We start from the raw sequence: 20159 nt of genomic DNA on the forward strand, positions 1-20159 counted from the left end.
AGAGGAATTCCTGGAGATCCTCTCGTTTGTTTAACGAGGAGGCAGCAAGCACCAACTAAGTGTTAAGGGGACCTCAGGGAAAGGTGCCTTCTCTTCCTTAGCACTCCTATTTCTAGGATGGACTCTGTTTCCAGGATGGACCCAGACCTTCTCTGCTATTAGGCCTTGGTAATCACCAAGCAAGGAATTGAGATGTAGTGACTTCTTAGCTTCTTCCAGAGTCTCAGAATTCTTTGGTGCTCTGAACATAAGTGTTACATATTTTATTTTTTCCTTTCATCCTTATGCAGAATTTTCTACTTGACCAATTTTAGCTCTAGGTTATTCTTCTGCATTCCTCACTGGATTAGAGAGTCTTCAAAAGTTTCAGTATTTTTTTCTGTGTTCTTCCTGGAGCTTCTATATTAAAAATATAATTTTAAGCAGGAAAATTCTCATTTTCTATCTATCTTTTGAGTATCAGATGGTTTCTTTATATGGGCATTAGAGACCAGTATTTTGTAGCGGGTCCATAGCATTGCCCCATGCAGGCTAAAGGTTAGAAATGCATTCAAATTCTAATACAACTATTTGTTTGTGAATAGTCCCATGATAACATGGGTTATATGATAACAGGATTATATAACTGTTGAATTCTTTATATGTGTGTGTGTATCTTTATTGTAAAGGTGATGAATAAGGGGTTACAGTTATATAAGTAAGGTAATGAGTACCTTCCTTCCTTCCTTCCTTCGTTCCTTTCTTCCTTCCTTCCTTCCTTCCTTCCTTCCTTCCTTCCTTCCTCTCTCTCTCTCTCTCTCTCTCTCTCTCTCTCTCTCTTTCTTTCTTTCTTTCTTTCTTTCTTTCTTTCTTTCTTTTTCTTTCTTTCTTTCTTTCTTTCTATTTTGGTCAGTCATGGAGATTGAACTCTGGGCCTGGGTGCTTTTCCTGAGCTTTTCAGCTTAAAGTGAGCACTCTACCGCTTGAGCCACAGCATCACTTCTGGTTTTCTGGTGGCTAATTGGAGATAAAAGTTTCATGGACTTTCTACCTGGGCTGGCTTTGAACCATGATCCTCAGCTCTCAGCCTTCTGAGTAGCTAGGATTACAGACATGAGCCACTGGCGCCAGGCTCAGAGTACATTTCTTTTTTTTTTTTTAAGTTTTTTATTGTGAAAATACTGTACAGAGGGGTTACAATTACATGAGCAAGGTAATGAGTAAATTTCTTATCAAGCATTGTTGCTTCCTCCTTTATTTTTCCCCTACCATCCCTTCTCTCCCATCTTCACAACTACACCCCCCACTCAAATTGTAAAGTTTTTTTTTTTGACATAAGTCTTGTACATCTCATTGTTGTAATGGGTCCACCTGTATCCCTATTTAAACAATTTGTTTTTTCCCTTGCCCTCCCCAAATTATACCAACATCAAATACAGTGAAAACAGGGGTTATACCATGGGGAGGGACATAGAAAGCAACAAAAAAATCACATGGTACCTTATAACTACATTCAAAACAGTAGCAAGCAAGAAAAAAAAGCATTCATGTCCTTATATTGGGGTTCATTTTGCTTAACATCATCTTATCTGACCTTTTCTGCTTGTCTCAGACATATACTAGTTATTGCAAATAAGGGAAACCATGGGACTATGTTTCTTTGGGCCTGGCTTACTTCACTTAATATAATTTTTTCCAAGTCATTCCACTGTGTGTGTGTGTGTCTGTGTGTGTATATACACACATATATATATATATATATATATATATATACATATATATGTACACACACACATATATATATGTACACATATATATACATATATATATACATATACATATATATATACATATATATATATGTATATATATATACCACATTTTCTTGATCCATGCATCTACTGAGGGGTATCTGGGTTGGTTCCATATCTTAGCTATGGTAAATAATGCTGCAATAAACATAGTTGTGCTGGTAGCTTTAGTATGGTCTTGTTTGTGATCATTTGGGTAAATGCCCAAAAGTGGGATTGCTGGTCATAGGGGAGCTCTATGTGGCATTTCTTTTTAAATAATGTTATTCCCTTCCTCATTTTCTCCCACTGAGATCACTGAGATATGTGTGTGTGTGTGTGTGTGTGTGTGTGTGTGTGTGTGTGTGTGTGTGTGTGTGTGTGTGTGTGTGTGTGTGTGTGTGTGTGTGTGTGTGTGTATACTCTAGCACTGGGGATTTAATGCCTGGCCTGAAAACTATGCCTTAGTTTTATTTCCTCAATGCTGGTGTTCTATTACTTGAGCAGAGCTACACTTCTGGCATTTTTATTTAATTGGTGATAAAGAGTCATGGATGTCCGAACAGGGCTGGAATTTTCAGATCGTTGGCTCTGCAGTAGTTAAGATTTCAGGTGTGAGCCTCTGGAGCCCAGCTTGGATTCATCTTAGTTCTCAAAAGTGAGACTGTGTTCTATCTAGTATATTGCCAGGGAAGATGAAACTGAAATTGTGCTTATGAGTCTGATTTTCCTGGGTACCTCAGAGATCTGGGTAAGTTCTTCTGTCCTGTCTTCTTGCTATTGTTTTTTGTTTTTTTTTTTTTTTTCTGCGACAGACTGATTTTTGCTTACAGGGAGTCTTATATCACATATGCTCTGCTTTCTTCATACATTTTCAAACTTTATAATTTTGAAGAATGGTAAGGAATGAGCTTAGAGATTGGAGATCTTAAAATTTATCTCCTTTAGGAAATTCAGTTTTCTTTTATTGACAGAATCTGGTGGTCCATGATGGCTTTTGGATGCTTGATCTCACCAGAAACTACAGCTGTATTCTAGAATTTTTCTATTGGCTTTAGCTGAAGAAAATAGGACATCACAGTCAATTAACTTCACTTGCCAATTTCTTGTCTGGAAAAAACATGGGCTGTAGGGAATGCTGGTCATTTTCATTAGCCATAAACTGATGAACCTTTTTGGTTGCCCTATTTGCATAATCCCCATTTGAGAAGAATGAAGAATCTCAGGCAAGAGCAAGTGGAAGGCATGGTCCCAAGAAAAGTAAATGTGCTGAAATTGACCTTGGGTATTGATTTGATCTGAACTTGAATTTTCTAGGGAAATACATTCTATATTAACTCATAGCAGGAAAATAAGTTGCAGTTTTATGATACTTAATTTGGGGCACCTTCATCTTTATTGGGAGAGAGAGACAAGTTAGCCAGGGAATCTAAGTATGGTCAATGTAATATATAGATATAGATATAGATAGTATGTATTTAAGTGTATATATATATATATATATATATATATATATATATATATATATATATATATATATATCTGATGTGTATGTTCCAGGTTCTCATTATTCTTCACTGATTTCTGCCAAGTTCAATTTAGTTCAAAGGTTCTTTTGAAGCTTCTGTAGTCCATAGATGTGTTTAGGTTTATCACTTCAGACGTCCATTCTTCAGATAAAACCTACCCTTCCTTGGGTAGGCTCCCAAGTTTTCCTGGGAGGTTGTAGGCAAGAAATTACACCAACAGCTGAAATAGCATTTGGAAAATGCCTTAATTGAGCCAAGATGTGTGTTGTCAGTGCATGTAGCTGGCTCTGCCCCTCATGTCCTATGGAGAAGAAGCTAGAAAGGATGGGCAGTAAAAACATCTAGAACAGAGATTTCTGTACATGGTACAACCTCCCACCCCAAATATGGACCATACCACCTAGAACCAGAGAAAAGTTCAATGTAGATGGACACCTGACATGAGGAAGACTTAGGCTATTAGATTCTGTCTCAGCCAGACTTTCTCAATTATTACAACTTCGGGTTCATCTAAAAGAACAGTAGCCTGGGAGATGAAAGAGGTATATAATCTTGTCTCACTTATATTTGCAATGTGGGCCGTGAATTTGCATGGCAAGTGGCAGCATCTCTCTGGCAGTGGGTTTCTTTAGTAGCAAAGCAGAGTCACATGAATACATAGCTTTACTTTTTAATCATCTTTCAGGCACAGTTTCCTCTGCTTTTCTTCATATTTCTTTGTTCCATTCTAGGAGAGGTTGAATGGAACTCACTTTTCTCCCCTCCCCTCCCCCCTACCCTCTCCTCCTCTCCCTCCTTCCCCTCTCCTCCCCTCCCCTTCTCTTCCCTTCTCTTTCCTTCTCTTTTTGCCCAGCAGTATTTTATTTTTACTGTGATGTACACTTTTTTTAGGGATTATGTAAGTTGTTGCTTCTTTTTTAAAAATATCTTTTATTTTGAAGATACTATACAGAGAGGTTACAGTTACACAAGTAAGCTAATGAGTACATTTCCTATTGAGCATTGTTACCCCGCTCTTGGTATTTCTTCTACTATCCTTTCCCTTCCCACCTCCCCAACACCTCCACTTTTGTAAGGTAATGTACAGAGAGGTTACAGTTATGTAAGTCAGGTGATTAGAATATTCCTTTTTTTGGGTCAGTCATGAGGCTTGAATTCTGAGACGTTGTCCTTCAGCTCTTCAGCTCAAGACTAGCGCTCTACCACGTGAGCCACTGTACCACTTCCCGTTTTCTGAGTGGTTTATTGGAGATAAGAGTCTCACAGACTTTGCTGCCTGGGCTGGCTTTGAACCGAGATCCTCAAGATTTCAGCCTCCTGACTAGCTAGGATTACAGGCATGAGCCACTGGTGCCCAGCTGAACTGGTGCCCTTTTTGAACAGTGTCACCCCTTCCCTCATTTTCTCCCAGTCCCCCCGCCCCCCACATCCCATGTTGTATTCTTCATTTCCAGCATAGTGTCTAGTGAGTATCCACCTTCCAGAGCAGGCTGTACTGGAGACCCTCCTGGTTCATGTGCTGTGATTCATGGGAGCTACCATAGGCAGCACATTTAATGTGCTATATGGAATGTAATCTGACATTGATAGGGTTGCTCTGGGTTTGCTTTAAAGTTAGTATAGATTTGCCTTAGACCCTTACATTGATGAATGATTTTAACTTTTCCAGATGTTCTACACATCCCATTCCTTGTGACATACTCACAGAAAGAGAACTCTTAGTTGAGTCTAGTGGTATATGGATGTCATCCTAGCACTCAGGAGGCTGAGGAAGGAAGATTAAGAGCTTTGAGGCCCTCCTGAACTCTATAAAAAGAATTTTAGGGGAAAAAAAGAAAGGAAAATGAAAAAAAGCCACCACTATCTGATTGCAAACAGAAATCAGATATGTTTTAAGCCAGTGGTAGTAGGCTTGAGAGAAATGGAGTCTGATCTTACCCACTGACTTTCCACTGTTGATTTGTGGTTGAGTGACCAGGCCTTCCCACCTTCTATGTTCAATGATTATTGGAAGACATGGGATTGGACAAGAGGAGGAAAGAAGCAATGTGGTGAGGGCATATATGGTGCCTATTAGGATTACTCCATTAGAGTTGAGTGTTTGGTGCTGTATGTAGTTTAGAGGCCTCCAGAGCCCACCCACCTTTACCTATAGAGCTAGCTACCTGTTGACCTTGACAATACCTTAGTTGCTTTGAAGACACTGGCCCATTGCTATGCTGCCATTAAGTAATGAAAGTTTTCTTTCCCATTTTCTTCGAGAGAAGTGCCATTGTGCCTGGCACCAGGGAGTAGGCGAGCTTGTGAATAAATGAATACTTAATCGAATGATGGTTGGGAAGGGTAATCATCAAAACAACACCATAGCTAATGTCTCGTGTGTATGTGTGTGTGTGTGTGTGTGTGTGTGTGTGTGTGTGTGTGTGTGTGTGTGTATGTGTGTATGTGTATGTGTATGAGTATACCATGACATGAACTCAGAGCCTTGTGCTTTTGTTTGACAAATGGTGAGCTTGGGGAGCCATGGTTTCAGTTTGGCTTTTTAACTAATTAGTTGGAGATGGAGTCTCAAGGTCTTTTCTGTCCAGATTAGCTTTAAAATAGTGATCCTCAGGATTTAACCTCCTGAGTAGTTAGGATTACAAGCCTGAGCCACTGGCTTCTATATAGCTAAGGTCTTTTGGAGTAACTAGAAAGTGTCAGAAAACATGCAGGCTCTTTATGTTCAGAACACTGTTTAATTCTCTCCCAATCTTAGACATAGTATGCAACTTTCTCCCACTGACATTGAGGGAAGTGTAGCTTACAGAGGATTAATTCAATGTTAGTTGGCTAGACCAAATGTCTGGGGAACAGAATAGAGTGGTTTATAAGGGCCTAAACTTGGGAAGAAAATGAATTCCTCTTTGTCACAGCCCAAGTTGACAAGCTCAGTGTCTGGAATTCTTAGGAAGCACCTGGTGAATGTTGGTGAGGCTCATTCATTTCATTGCTTACTCAGTGTATATGAACTGAGTGCCCACTATTAGGAAGTATTTGTTGTATACTTGGGATCAAACAAGGAACTACAACCTATACTTTCTAGCTCTTTAGGTCTAAGGGGAGACAGTTGTATGTGAAACTCCAAAGTAGAAAATGGAACAATAATAGTTGACATATCCTGATTATTTACTTTTGAGGCTTTATCTCATTTTATCTTTGCCATTAGCTATCATTGCTATTCCCATTCTGCTGATATCCTTTGAGAATGTAAGAAATTTGTCTATGGCCATATAGTTAACACATGGTAGAGCCGAAAGGGGTCTGACAATGTCATGGAATTAGCCATGCAAATGAGACGATGCACAGAAAGCTGAGGAAGAAGATTGGGTGGAGGAGAACTTGGTACAGCATCGTTAAGGGAGGATCAGCTTAGTGAGAATTGAGAAAAGTCCTTGACCTAGGATCTTACTTAGTGTGTTATTAAGGACCTTTAAGAGAGACTTTTGGAAGAGAATAGAAACAGAAGCCAGATTGTCTCGATAATTTCTGAGTAACCATTTGTCAGCAAGTTGTTTAATTCAATAATATAGTGGTCCATCAAGCAAAGCAAAAGTGGTGAGTAGTCAGGCAAGAGAAGAGATATGAATACAAGGGTCTGCTGGAGAAAAGAGGTCAGAATTGTCTGATCTTTTGATTTTCTAAAAGAGGCTGGAAGCCCAGATGTGTGTCTGTACATGCGTGCATGAGTGCATATGTGTGTGTGTGTGTGTGTGTGTGTGTGTGTGTGTGTGTGTGTGTGTATATAACACTGTGAATGCTCCTGAATTATTATTTATTTATTTATTTATTTATGCCCACACTGCGGCTTGTGCTCAGGGCCTCACATACTTGTTTGACTTTTTTGCACAAGGTTGATGCTTTACCACATAAACCACTGTCCACTTCCAGCAGTTTGTTGGTTAACTGGAGATAATAGTCTCACAGACTATTCTACCTATACTGGCTTTGAACCAGGCCTTTCAGATCCCAGACTCCTGAGTAGCTAGGACTGAACTCTAGTATGGGAACAAATGAAAATGTCATTGGTTAGCTTATTTTTTTTTTTGAAAAGTGTAACTCATTTAAGAGCTAGCCATGAGGGTTGATTTTCAGCCTACCAGCTAAAGCTTCTGCCATTCCCGGCTCCAGAAGTTTAAAGCTAAATGAGAGAGCATTTCCAAGAAGCAGGAGGGTCAAGTTCTGTTTAAGATCACTCATGATGCACCACATGCCTGTATACATCTCAAAGGTGCTTATGTTTTGTTTTACTTTATTATCATGATGAGTAAACCCAAACTCACTGCAGAGGGAGATTCCAGAGATAAAGAGAAGAGAGGAGATGTTGGAAAGACCAAAGGTGCCAATGGATATAGAAGAAATGAGGTTAAGGAGTCAACTATTAGAAAGATGAACAGACATATACAGATGCAATGATGGAAAAGTGAAGAGGAAGAGGTGATGAGATCCTACCTCCATCTTTATCCTGTGGGTAGGGAACATATTGTATGTCCCATGAGGATCAGAGGGAACCTGGGAGCTGGAGTGGAGCCTAGAAAATTTGTATGTTGGCTGCTTTGGTGAGTACGTGGTGGCAGGGGTGTGGAGTAGCAGTGAGGACCCACTTGACTTTCATTTCATCAGTATCTATTTATGGATAATAATATTGCCAAGCTCAAGTAATGGACAGTCAGATTCACATTGCACTGCTAATTACTTATCAACTCCCATATATACATACCTGTACCCTGAACTGATGTGCTGGTTCCCTGTACTTCATTCATTCACTTGGTACCATCATTGCTTCACTGTGTTGTGGATTATCTAGTACTGTTGGCTATTCAATAACCAACAATAACAATAGTGTTTCTCAGAAACAACCTTATATATAGAAAAGGAAAAACTGAAGCTATATATCATTATACTGTTACATTTTTCCAAACAGGCCTTTTCAAACTATACAGAACTACTTGACATTTTATCAAGGGCTCATCACCATTCCACCTAAAATGTTTTTGAGTATCACTAATAGAACACATACCATATTTGGGGAAAGATGTAATTGACTACTTGATAGAGTTCTGTAAGTTATATAGAGTAAGGAAATTTTCAGTTACAATAACTATGTGTAGCTTTAGTTTTTTACTCACATGAGTTGACTTAGATGGTCTAATCAGAATAAAATGGATAAAGCCAGGCACTTCTTTGACAATTTGAAAGTGATACTATTTGAATAGCAAGAAGTTTGAAGCTTGACAGCAGAGCCTTCCAAATTAATCTCGTATGGGGTAAAAATGAAAATGCCATCAAGTAACAAATTTGTCAGCCAACCTGCTTACACTTTTCATATAAAACATAAAGGTTGGCAGATTATACAAGAAAGGTCAGTTCAAGAAAAAAAATATGTCAGACAATCTTATAACATAGGTAACAGAGGCTGGAGGCTGGAGACTGCTATTGGATTCTCAGAAAGATGAGTCTGTTGGCGATGTGTAAATATCATCACTGATTCTGCAGCAGTTCATTTTGGTGGCTACTCTATGCTGAGTCTTCAAAATTTGATTTAAAAGACACTGAGGATGTCTGTCATCTGGAGGAAGATTTACTTTGCAACAGTTTTACCTTTTTGCTTTCTTTCTCTCTCTTAAAAAACTGGTCTAAAGGAGAAATATTTACTTCTTTTGCTCATGTCTCATCCATTTCAAACTAAAACTGTAAAATAAGGGTGGAATGGGAGACTGTACCCGTTTGCAAGAGCTCTAGTGCATAATGAAAGGGTTTACAGTGAGTCTATCATCATGAATGATTAAAGAAAAACTGGACAACCACAGTGTGATGTGTACAAGTAGAGAAGCTCAAAGATTCACACAGGCATAGCTACGGATTACTGTGCAAGCAAACATTGGAGCCTGTTTTGGCTTGGGAACATTGGCAAATCTCAGGGTGCAGGATCGAGCCATGATTATTATTAGAGTTGTGAGGCCTCACAGATTTCCAGCATGTGTAATCTTGGGAATTTGCAGCCCTGTTAATCTATCTTGCAGCTGACCTTCAAGTGTAAGAATTGTGCAAAATACCATCACTACTCTATCAAAGGAGCTTGCAATGCGCATCACACTCTTAATTGACAAACGTGCATAAACATGTATTTGAGAGAAGCTTCCTATTTTTTTGGTGAGCTCTTCAGCACAAACTTGCAAAGAACTGAGGCCACACAGTGGGTGGGCTGCAAATCCAGCCTTCTCCCTGGATTCCAGGCCTCGGTCCTTCTGCAATCTTAATTTCTGTCAGACTGCCTTTAGCTCTCTCAATACACATCCTATACAAACAATTCTGTCACCACGAGGAACTGAGAAATGAAGAGCTAAAGCAAAATTGTAGCAGTACTGAACCTAACCTCAGTCTGAAAAAACACTTTAGCCTTCACAAGTGTATTTTCACTGTGCTGCAGACAAGGTGAGCGCTCTACGGTACAGTGCTTTACTGTTGGCATTGGGGAAATGCAAGTGGGTATGATGGCACAATCTGCCCACCTTCAAGCCTCAAATTTTTTAAAAAAGTGATAGAAAAATCTCTCTTCCTCACTAAGCTTTCTTCATTAAATTATTGACTCTGGCTTGCTGGTACGGACCAATTCTTACCACAAGTGTATCCAATTTCCTGCTAGTGGCAACATGAATTCTTCCTGGAATAGCAGGAAACATTAATTCTGCATTGGATCCAGGGTCCTTAGGAAGCTAGAATTAGAGATGCCATCATCCCATCCCCTTTTCCTCCAAAATAGAGCAGCTGCCCAATAGTGACACTTGAGGGGTGGGTAATGACAAGAGTAGAGAAAAGGGCATTAATCTCAGGATGGGGACAGCTGCCCGGCACTATTTCCCTTTGGATTTTGTTTCTTATAGCATCACAGTGAGTTATTAATATGTATGATCTGTACTTTATTCAAACATTATAAATCTATGCAGAAGTCTGGTGTTTGGGTTTTCCTTTATAGCTTTCATTCTTCTTCCCAGAATTATCTCATTTCGATCGGGAAACTTTTGCATAAAAAGCACACACGAAGAACTCCTATTTCCATACCATAAATATTAAACGGGGGTTAAGCTTTACAGTTTCGTCTCTCATCCCAACGGGAGGAAAGTTAGCCTTCCAATCAGGGGGGCCTTAATAACATTCTTTTTATTCACAAGCCACAAGGTACACTTAAGATTCAGCTTGCAAAAGGAAATTGTACTGTATGGTTCCTTTCATATGTGTACATTGTATAGTGCCTGGCTACAGCATGATTTTTGTTTGAAGGATATACTAAAACTCAAGCATTTATAAAACTCATTAAGAATAGTTGGGAGAACTAAACCAAGTCTAGGTTTAGTCTCTTAAGGATCATATTAAAGTCCTTTTTTACTGGATAATTATAAAGCATGGATTCATTACTGTGTGAGTTCACAGAGAAACTGTAGAATACAGAGGAGGGAAATGGAACTTGAAAACTTAATGTCTTCTTAGCAGCTTTTTTGCTTCCTATCTCCTGTTTATTGTCATTTTGTTAGCATAAAGGAGTCATCATAAATTTTGGTGCACATGGAAATAGAAATATGTGAGCTATTTCATTTGGGTGAACCGCCTGCTAATCACAGTCTCTGCTGTTGTACATCATAATGAGAAATGAACGTGCTAATTGGTACTCTTTTTTTCCCCCATTTTATTTCAGGAAACCTGCCCTATGAATATAAAATAGTGATTGCTGGGAATCATGAACTGACATTTGACAAGGAATTCATGGCAGACCTTGTTAAACAGGACTACTACCGTTTCCCCTCTGTGTCCAAATTGAAACCAGAGGACTTTGACAATGTTCAATCCCTTCTGACAAATAGTATTTACTTGCAAGATTCGGAGGTAACGGTGAAGGGATTCAGGATATATGGTGCGCCTTGGTAAGTGTTTATTCCAGCAGTCTCCCTTCCATTTTATTTATCTTTTTAAATGGCACCAAGAAAGCATGGTTTGGACTTAGATCCTTTAAATGTGATTACACTGGAAGAAAAACATATTGCTGTATTGGAAATGAAACACATTTCAAGAACAGTTGCAGGACAGTGTTGTTTTTGTGGTGAAACAGATTCCTTTCAGAACAATGGGAGAAGGGCATTGTGAGTTATTTCTATATTTATGTGATCAGAGCCGCCTGTGGGTTTGTGCGACTCTGAAGGTCTTGGGGAAGGTTACCACAGCACCCTCCACATATATTTGGTTATTCAGAACATTCCATCTTGGGTAGCTCATGGCCCACTCCTTTCCTACTGAAAGCAGTCAAAAGATCATACCTAAACCATGATTTTTTCAAATCTCTCTGTACAATAGACTGACCACCTTTGTAGACACTGATTTTGAAGCTCTGCTCCCATCCCTCTTTCCCTCTGATTCGCCTCCCTTAGGTGAGCAATGTGTTAATTTTTTAAAGTTCTCCAGATGAGGCAGCTCCATATTCCATTTGGAAGTTTTTGGTTGAGAGCTCAAAACTAACTGGAAGCAGATATTGATCCTGAGGAACTCTTTGGATATGGGCTATCTTGGTTATCAGAAATCTAGTTTTAAAGAGGTTACTTCACCGTGGTGGAACTTTAGCTTTTGTATCTATAATATGGTGAAAGTAATGCCTAATTTAGAAGATTATTATAAGAATTCCATAGGTGACATTTTGATTAGCCTTGGGAGAGAGCCTTAGTTAATTTGTGAGGAAAATGACTATATTATGCTTTCTGCTCCTGGCTCTGCCATTAAGCCTTAGCATCAACGCTTTCAGTCATCAGAATGAGTATGTTGGAGCAGACAATCATCAATATTAGAGAATTCTAGGATTTAAATTTTTTTTCGTTGGAACTCAGGGCTTTCTGGGCAGGTACACTACTGCTTGAGCCATATTTCTAGTCCCTTTTGTTGTGGTTATTTATGTACTTATTTTTTGGCCAGTCCTGGGGCTTGAACTCTGAGCCTGAGCACTGTCCCTGAGTTTTGGTGCTCAAGGCTAACACTCTACTAGTTGAGCTATAGCTCCAATTCTGGCTCTTTGTTGTTAATTGGAGATAAGAGTCTTGTGGACTTCACTGCCCAGACTGGCTTTGAGCCTCAGTCCTCAGATCTTAGCATCCTGATTAGGATTACAGGCTTGAGACACCAGTACCTAGGACTGCGGTTACTTTTCAGTTAGGGTCTTGCTTTGTGCCTGGGCCAGCTTGGACTGCAATCCTTCTATTTATGTTTCCCACTGTAAGGGTGATTGTGATTGCACACCACCACACCACTTTTTCTTGTTTGAGGTAGAGTCTTGAAATTTTTTTTTGCTTGGGCTGGCTTTGGAACTTTGTTTTGTTTTGTTTTGTTTTTCAATCTCAGCCTCCTTGGAAGCTGAATTGATAGAGCCACCACACTTAGATATAGGTTCAGATAAGGATCATGTGAACTTGCTGCACAGGCTGGCCTCTAATCACAACCTCCTTGGCCTCCATCTCTTGAATATATAATAATATATATAACATATTATATATATAGGTGTGAGCCACAACCACCTGGATTAGGAATTTTTTTGAGCTTTCTATGTATATATTGAGCAGAAGAACCAACCTTTAACCATCTCATCTGAAAAACCATACAAGTCCTTCCTCAAGGAGTTCTGGAGAGAGCCAGAAAGAGTGAACTTATATTATCCCCCCTCTATTTGACGGTTTGATTTATTTTCTGTAAAATAGAAAGCTGAGTTCTTTTCTGCAGTTTTTTTTTCTTTCTAGTTTTACTGGATTTTATCCAGAAGGACCTATGGGTGAATATATAGGCAACATATTTGTTTAAAATCAATCTGACAATGGTGGTGAGCTCTTAATTAAATACTGTATGTCAAGCACTCTTTTAAATTCATTATATCTGTTATCTCAATTAATCCTCAAAATACCTTTAGGAGATAGGCACTATCATGATTCTCACTTGGCACACACAGATGGTTAAGTAACTCTCAGGAAACACCACAGATAGGAAGTAGTAGCATACTGATCTCAGCTCAGCAAGCCTGACTTCAGGGAATTCAGTTGGGCTGAGGTAGTTGTGATGGTAGTATAATTAGTGGGTGTGATCTACACATCCCATTTAAATTCAGCTTTATTAATGCCCATCAACTTACTGTTTTATACATGAGAAGGTGTTAAAGGGCATGAGAATAAACAGCAAAATGAGTTCTGCCCACCTATCATCTGAATGCTGATCTTGAGGTAATGCAGGATTCAGGATGTTATTGCTGCAGACTGGTCTGGATATAGTACATTTCTGGCTTTAAAATCCAGTTTTGCTTATTTCTGTTTGTTTTCTTAGTACTGGGATTTGAACTCACGGTCTTACACTTGCTAGATAGGCAGGGGCTCTACTAATGGAACCGTAACTTCAGTCTTTCATTTTTTTTTTCAAGTTTAATTTTCTTTCATCTTTAGGATAAAACTCTCACTTTTTGCCTGGACTGGGCTGGATTTTCGGACTTTGATTCTTTCATTATGCCTCCTGAGTATCTGTGTTTAAGTATCCCAGTGAGTCACCATGCCTGCCATACAAAGCCTGATTCTTATTAACAGTGTAACAGTAATAGTTGAACAATGACCTCTGATCACCAGAGAAGCTGTGATGAATGAAGGGATCTACTTCAGGAAGTAGATTTTTGTACTATCCTAAGATAAAAGAACAAAACAAAAAAATTCAAATATGTGATGTAATAGGACATAACTGAGTTTGGTGATGAAACAAACTGCTGACAAAGCTTAAATCTGGACTAGGTTGATATCACTTAAAAGTTTTAGTTATAGGGTGGTACACATTTCTTTTTAGATACAGACAGGATTAGCCTTCTGAAAAGTTATCCTGAAGTTGTTGTTATAAGATTTAATAAATTCAATTTTATACTTTATACTTTTATACCTTAAAGTCTTTGTTTTTAAAAAATTATCTTTAAGTAGTGGTACAAAGGAGTTTCGACTTGACATGTCAGTTTATATGCACAATTCATCTTGATCAATATTTATTGCCTCTTCACTGTTTTCCTGTTGACCTTTTTAAGGAGACTAAGAATCAGAATGAGGTAGTTTCTAACACTGGTTCTAATTCTGCTGACTGAAACTAGGCTAGTCAATTAATTTATGTACTTAGACTATAAAACAAGGGAAATAAGTTTTGTCTTAGTCTCTTTCATATTCCACTCACTTAAATTTTTGCCAAAGTTAGACTTCAATGATCATAGCTACCTAGCTAGCTGGACAGCTAAATAGATAGATCTCTATATAGGTAGTAGGCATACTTGATTAATATCTTGTGCAAGTTTTAACCACTTTCACTATTAATAGTCTAGAAGCCAAATTTGGTGAACTTTCAACATTTCCATTTTATCCCCTGCATGAGTTAGGTGTTTGTCCAACATCTGAGATTTATTTGTAGGCACATGGTTGCTTAATAACCCAATGAGTATTTCAACCTTGAAGAACATGTACTGATAAAAATCAAAATAAGAATTGTGGTACTAAGGGTTTCCATTCTGTTACAGGTTTCTGAAAAGCAATTTTCATCATGCCAAGAAAATAGCTTTAACTCATGTATTTAAATAATTTATTTTGATCACCAGTACCACAAAACAATAGTAGATTTGTAAAATTTGGAATGTAGGGTTGGATGTGTAATTTCGTGGGTAGAGCACTGGCTTGGCATGTGCAAGGGGCTGGATTTGATCTCCAGCACCAAAAATAAACAAACGAATGAAATGTGCACTGTGACTTCGTGTTAGCTTCTGAGAAGCAATATTAGTTTGTATTCATTGTGTGTCAGCAAGCTTGTATCATGGTTAAAAGCTCCATAAAGACGAGAGAGAATTAAAGTGTTGTTTCCTGATATAAAATATACAAAGTTTGTATGTAGAGTAACGTACAACATTATCAGAACCTTCATAGGTATTTGCAACGGTAATGTGCTGAGGTATGTTTTAGATTCCTAAGGGAGGGAATTTGAATGTGGTTTGGTAGGTCTGGAGTAAAAATTCAGTGTCATAAACTGAAGGAGTTGTAAGCACATGGCCAGTTCAGAAGGAATGAGACTTCCTTGGAAGAACAAGCCTGGATGAATTTCTCAGAGCTCTTCTTCCTCATTCAATGGTAAAGCAGATTCTGTGGCTGTTCTGTGCATTTCTTCATCATCTCCTTTTTCAGGTGATAGTAAAGAAAGCACTCAGATATCTCCTTTAAATTGTTCAATCACAGATTTGCTGAACTTCTGTTGTTAGTTCCCTCTCTTCCCCTTGGGGGTGGGCTAGAAGAAAAGGTCGTGTTGTCAGGCAGTTGGTTAGGTCACAATCTCATGTTGAAAGCTTACAGATTTCTCATGTTCCTAGTGCTGAATCTCTGCCTCTCAGATAACCCCTGATTTCTTCTTTCTGACTCATTCTCAGCTCTGTGAGAGCAACATGTCATATGTCACATATTAGCCACTTTGGTAACTGCTTGTCTGTCTAGAACAAAGGGAACATGGGATTTAGAAAGCATCCTTGTATTTTTGGTTTCTGAATATGTCACCACTGTTTCAGTGTGAGTGGATATTTGTATTCATTCCACTGGCCTTTCTTTCCTTTTCTAATTTCAGTTGCTTTTTGGATGCTAAGATGCAGTGTAGGGGGAAAATATCCACATACTGATTGATCAGTAAGCAAGCTACATAAAGTGAAAAGGTCCATACTGTGCCAACCGGAGCAGAGCAGCTATATTGTTCAGCCATACCTTGCACCTTGTTCTCCTCTTGAACAGAAATATAGAGCTGGTCTCCCGTGGCGTTTAATGAATATGAGTGGAGCTTTCCAATGTCCAGGAATTTGATCTCTAGGCTGACCAAGGGGTCAGGAACAAAGAGCACATTTTTTCATGTTAGAGTGGACTCAGGTGTAATTTGTCAGATTTAGTAACTGTGGAGGAAGTGCCTTAACTTCTACAGCAGGAAAATTAGATCAGAACTAGGCAGTGCAATTCTAAAATGTCTGAAAGAAGAGAAAGCCCATTGAGTAGCATTGTCATAGAATGTGGGAACAGGCTTTTTTTTTTTTTTTTTAAGTTGTGGGGCCTAAACTCTGGGCCTGGGCACTGTCCCTCAGCTCTTCAGCTGTAGACCAGCAGTCTACCACCTGAGCCTCAGCCCTACTTCTGGCTTTTTCTGTTTATGTGGTGCTGAGGAATCGAACCCAGGGCCTCATGCATGCAAGGCAAGCATTCTACCACTGAGCCACCTTCCCACCCCCTAACAGGCATTTTTTTTTATCCTCCTCTTCTTGTTACTTCATTTTTACATCAAAATCATGTTGAGTTCATTCATTCATTTAGATGGAATTTTCTCAGCATTTTTCAAAGAAGGAGTTAAGTATAGATCCCACATTTTGCATTATCAATAATTGTGTTTGCACACAAATGGGTACAAGGTTGCTCATATTTCCTTGTTCTGACCATTGTAATAGTACTTTTTATGTTTAGCCTGTTTAGAAAAGCTTCAGATGTTTTTATTTGCAATTATAAGTTTTGTAATGCATCGTGTATTTTGCTGACAGCCTCCAAGTTCTTCAAATAGTGAACAAATTAACAGCAGATATTGAGTGAGAGGATTAAAAAACCAATTGGCAACTCATATGATAGAATGCAGATATGGGAATGGGTGGAATGGGCTCATTTATTTTATTTTCACAGTCATACTTTGTAATTAACTTGGACAATAAAAAAAAACGGAGAAATAAAAAAGGGACATCTCCATGTTCAGCAGAAAAATCCTTTTGCACTGAAGAATGAGACTATCAAAATTGTCTTGTTCTTTACTCTGTTTGGAAGGACCTCCGGCTTTTATTCAGGAGGGGTCTGAGAAGTGTTGCTGCAGAAAAAGGTCGTGTGTGTATGTGTGTGTGCATGTGCGTGTTAAACAAATATGCACTCTACTTTTACATGATTCTGTTTAAAGGCCCAGGCTAACATTTCATTTTTTTTGGCCCAGGGCCCATATTCTCTTCCCATTATGAAACCTATGGCTGTTTCTGTGCTAGTCTAGAGTTACAGGGTTCTGTTTACATTTTTTTTTTTTTTTTGCCTGCTTCAGAATGCAGCTGACTTCTCATAAAGCTGCACAGGATCAGCTTCACTTCTGGTTTAACAACTGCCCTGTTTATTTGAAAAAGGAGAAAACACGACCCATCACTTCACTTCCTACCTCTCAATGATAGCCAAATTAATACACCAAATATCACTTCCCAAGCCTTGTCACATTGCATTCAACTCAGACCTTTCCTGCTAGTAGCTTCTTCCAGTTCAGCCTATATAGCTGTCCTAGCGCCAGTACCTGCCAGGTCTCTCTGTATGAAAGAATGTGGAGGGGGGTAAACACAGATCCATAGGCATTCAGTTGTGTTTCATCTAAGGCCTGGACATCATTTAAAGGTTTGCCTGCACATGAAGAGTGAGCAACTCAGCTAGCAAATAATAATGCACTTGCTTTGGGGATGGTGTTTTACAGTCTGGGAACTTAGACAATTCTTTAAAGTCAGGTCATTTATTAGCAATAAAAATTAAATAGGAGCTAGCATTTACAAGTGGTGACCTACCAGGAATTATTGCTCAGTATTGTTGCCTTTGGACAGAGAGACCAAGTTAGGGAGTTTTTGATAGAGGAGATTTGCTCCAAGTTACAGAGCCGGTTCAGGGAGAAATAGGTCTAGGTTCTGGAGTTCCTTTGCCAAGTTCTTTAGACTAAATCAGGATATCCTAGTAACAACAGATGCCATCTATTCCTTGACCTAAATCAACTCAGGAAGTGATCACTTCTTGTCTTTGAAGGCTTGGCTGTTTTCCGTTTAGCTGCAGAAAGGCGAGACAGAACTGCAGGCCACTACGCTTTAGGAACTCTGCGGTGGTGAGGTGTGCTTACAAAGGGGAAGCTAGAAGCATTGAGAAGAAAGGCATGGGCTAGTGCCTTTTGCATTATGTGCTCCAGAGAGTAGGATTTTACAAAAGAAAATTGCATTCTGATGTGTTATGAAACATGGACCGGCTCCCTTTAGTCCTTCCAATTTACAGGGAAAATTTCATATACAACACACATATGTGGTCAAGAGCCTCATGCCATAGCTTTTCCCCCTGAAGCAGCATGCAGGAGGAGAGAGGGGGGCAACCCTGGGCATATCACCAAGAAGGAAATGCTGGCACGCTGGCGGTGTGCCCCAGGCAAAGTCAGATTGGCATGGGCCCACACACTGTGCCCCAGAGATCTGAGGCATGGCTGGTTCCTGGGAGGTGAAAAGGTAGTATACAATGTCTAAAGCTCCATGAGCATGACTGGTATCTCTGTGCCTACCCTAAGCTTGCCTAGTGCCTAGTCCATGTTTCTGCGGAATAGACAACTAAATGAATGGGATGCAGGATGGTGGTAGTGGCAGAGATCAGTCTGTGGCTGGTAAACTGAAGGTTTACACAGATGAGGCTTCCAGTTGTGAAAGGAAAGAAAATAGTTCGAATATAAGGTCAGGCATAGCCATATTTCTATTTAAAAAAGGAAGACTAGGGACAGAGTCACACAAGTCCTTAACCATGTCCAAGGGCTTTGAGAACATGCCTGGATCCTTCCTGGACTCTGAGATTGGCTAGAATGGCATCCCTCCAGATGAGCATGGTTTTGAGGAAGGAAGCAGGAAAAAAAACTGACTGTAAGGTCAGTGAGAGTTTTCAAAGAAAGGCTTTCTCCAAATTATTATTATTGTTATTATTATTATTTATTTCCAAGCTAGTTGATCAACCAACACAGACTTCTTGTTTCATACGCTAAACTCTTAAGTATAGGTTGAACTTCTTCAGCTCTCACTAGATATCTGGCCCCACTGGGGTCTCATGACAATCTTAATTAGTGTGTGTCTGGTTCTAGTTAGGGCTGGGCTGTTGCTCTGCCTTTTTCCTGTAGTTTCTTTCCTGCAGCTCAGATGTGTACACAGGTTAGTCCAGGTAAAACTACAGAGGTCCCTTTCATCCTCCCAATAGGCTGTGAAAAAGGTGAGACAGGCTTTGGAGTACAGAGATAAAGAGGTTGCCCTTCCACCTCCTGCTGCCCTTTCGCCTCCTGTCTGGTGAGCCTTCATGCTGCCAAATTGTTTCACAATACAGTCTTGGTAATCAAAGCCATGTTGTATTCTGTGCTTGACAGGAGAGAAGCCCTTCTAGGAGAAGCTCTTCTAGGCTGCTCCATGAGAGGGCTGTTACATCATGATGTCATTTGTCCTCTCAAAGATTCATCTGGAAGCCTGTGGGAGGGTTGGGTGGTCTCAGGGACCTCTCTAATGGTGCAGGCATTGTTGAAACGGGGCTAAATAAGATCTTCTTGTAATTCCCTCTTCCCATAAACCATCAGTACCTTAGGGAAACATACTTCTATAGGACCTGCCCTGAAGGAAAACATACCTTGAACATTTTTTTCCCCATGCAGGACATAGTGTAAACAGTCATGACCCTGGTTCTACCTTCTAAAGGAGGGAAGCAGTGTGTTTGGTATAAGGTTGTTTAAGCTTCAGCCTTAGAAACACACTCTCCTCAGCAAGCTTCAGGCTCAGTTTTGCCACTGACAACTGAGTACTTCATTAAACACATTATTTAGTCTAGTACTTAGTTCATCTGATAAACTGGCATATCAAATAATCATAACTATTACACTCTGAGCATCACCTGCAGACAGATACCTTGTCTAGTACTTTTTCAAACCTCACAACATCCCTGTAAAGGAAATATCTGTGAGATGAGAGCGTTAAACTTTG

The 20159-nt window shown here is 39.4% G+C and overlaps 1 protein-coding gene across 7 annotated transcripts in view; it reads left to right on the forward strand.

Annotated features, from left to right (window-relative positions):
• Positions 1–20159, forward strand: part of Mpped2 (metallophosphoesterase domain containing 2) — a 174132-nt gene that overhangs the window by 83062 nt on the left and 70911 nt on the right. For 6 of the 7 annotated variants that reach the window (XM_070032670.1, XM_070032673.1, XM_070032672.1 and 3 more), the window contains one exon: positions 11031–11256. In XM_070032670.1, coding sequence (XP_069888771.1) covers positions 11031–11256 — 226 coding nt within the window. Of the gene's footprint in view, positions 1–2452; positions 2521–11030; positions 11257–20159 lie in introns of those variants that run through there. The other variant, XM_070032677.1, reaches the window with a different exon arrangement.

The sequence above is a fragment of the Dipodomys merriami genome, unplaced genomic scaffold (assembly GCF_024711535.1).
Source record: "Dipodomys merriami isolate MVZ:Mamm:240054 unplaced genomic scaffold, mDipMer1.0.p SCAF_21, whole genome shotgun sequence".
Classification (NCBI taxonomy): domain Eukaryota; kingdom Metazoa; phylum Chordata; class Mammalia; order Rodentia; family Heteromyidae; genus Dipodomys; species Dipodomys merriami.